This window comes from Nanorana parkeri, unplaced genomic scaffold (genome assembly GCF_000935625.1).
Source record: "Nanorana parkeri isolate BGI_ZX_2015 unplaced genomic scaffold, ASM93562v1 scaffold2219, whole genome shotgun sequence".
NCBI classification, from domain to species: domain Eukaryota; kingdom Metazoa; phylum Chordata; class Amphibia; order Anura; family Dicroglossidae; genus Nanorana; species Nanorana parkeri.
The window spans coordinates 30,353-31,397 of NW_017308487.1; the positions used below are offsets into that span (position 1 = coordinate 30,353).

The following is a 1,045-nucleotide window of genomic DNA, read 5'->3' on the forward strand; positions in this document are numbered from 1 at the left end:
TGACTGTCCCCTGTGTGCAAAGCCAGCTCCATAAAGACATGGTGTGACCAGTTTTAATGGAGGAACTGAAGTGGCCTTCACAGTGCCCTGACCTCAACCCTACTGGCTTTTTGTAGCCCATTCAGACTCAGTCAGACTTGACTATGATCTGGCCCAACTTGGAGTCTCACTCTACCGATAAAAAATGGTGTTCTTGCTTCTCAGGGTTCACAGAATTTCAGGTCAGGGCCCATTTATGAGAGATCCCATTAAATCACATAACTTGAGCTGACCAGGACCTCTGCTGGAGCCGGACTGTCTTAGCAGTGTGGCTTCCTCTGAATGCCAACATGAACTAGTAGCATGTTGTGGGTGGAGCCAAGCTCAAGTCACCAAAAACTTTACACAGGCAATTTGTTCATACAAAAGGGCTCACCTTTGTATTTTTTGGCACTAGGGATCCGAGTTAGTTTCGTGTCGAGTTCTTCCTCTGCGGAAATTTTCAAAACTTTGGTCCTGTAGTCGATGACCATGGTGAGGAGGTCGGGACGTCGAGAGATCTCGAAAATGTGTTCTATGTAGGAGAGGTTGTCTGGAAAATGAAGGGTGCGAGAGGTCAGAGGTCAGATTGTGGCAAGTATAGGAATGTCATCTATCTGAGATGTTACAGACGTTTCACCTTACACCGGGCCACAAAGCAACATTTCCCTCCCTTCTTCCTCCCTTCTTCCTCCTTTCCTTCTTCCTCCCTTCTTCCTCCTTCCCTTCTTCCACCCTCCCTCCCTCCCTTCCTTCACTTCTTCCTCCCTTCTTCCTTCATTCCACCTTACAATAGGCCACAACCCCAACACATGAGAAGACTGGAACCCCAGAAAAAGACTGACCGGAGAATATTCCTTCCTTCCTTCCCCTCCTCTCTCTCCATTCCTCTTTCTTCCTTTCTTTCCTTCCATCTTACAGTGGGCCACAACCCCAAAAATATGAGAAGAGAACAATGAGAACAAAAAAGAGACAAAGGAGAATATTATTTCCTTTCCCCCTTCTCTTCTCCCTCCCCCCCCTCTCT

The 1,045-nt window shown here is 47.4% G+C and overlaps 1 protein-coding gene across 1 annotated transcript in view; it reads right to left on the minus strand.

Annotated features, from left to right (window-relative positions):
• Window positions 1-380: 380 nt before the first annotated feature.
• The window catches only part of PEA15 (phosphoprotein enriched in astrocytes 15), a 38,536-nt gene continuing 37,871 nt past the window's right edge, over window positions 381-1,045 (minus strand). The window contains exon 3 of the mRNA XM_018573061.1: window positions 381-571. Within this exon, the coding sequence (XP_018428563.1) occupies window positions 381-571 (191 nt within the window). The remainder of the gene's footprint in view (window positions 572-1,045) is intronic.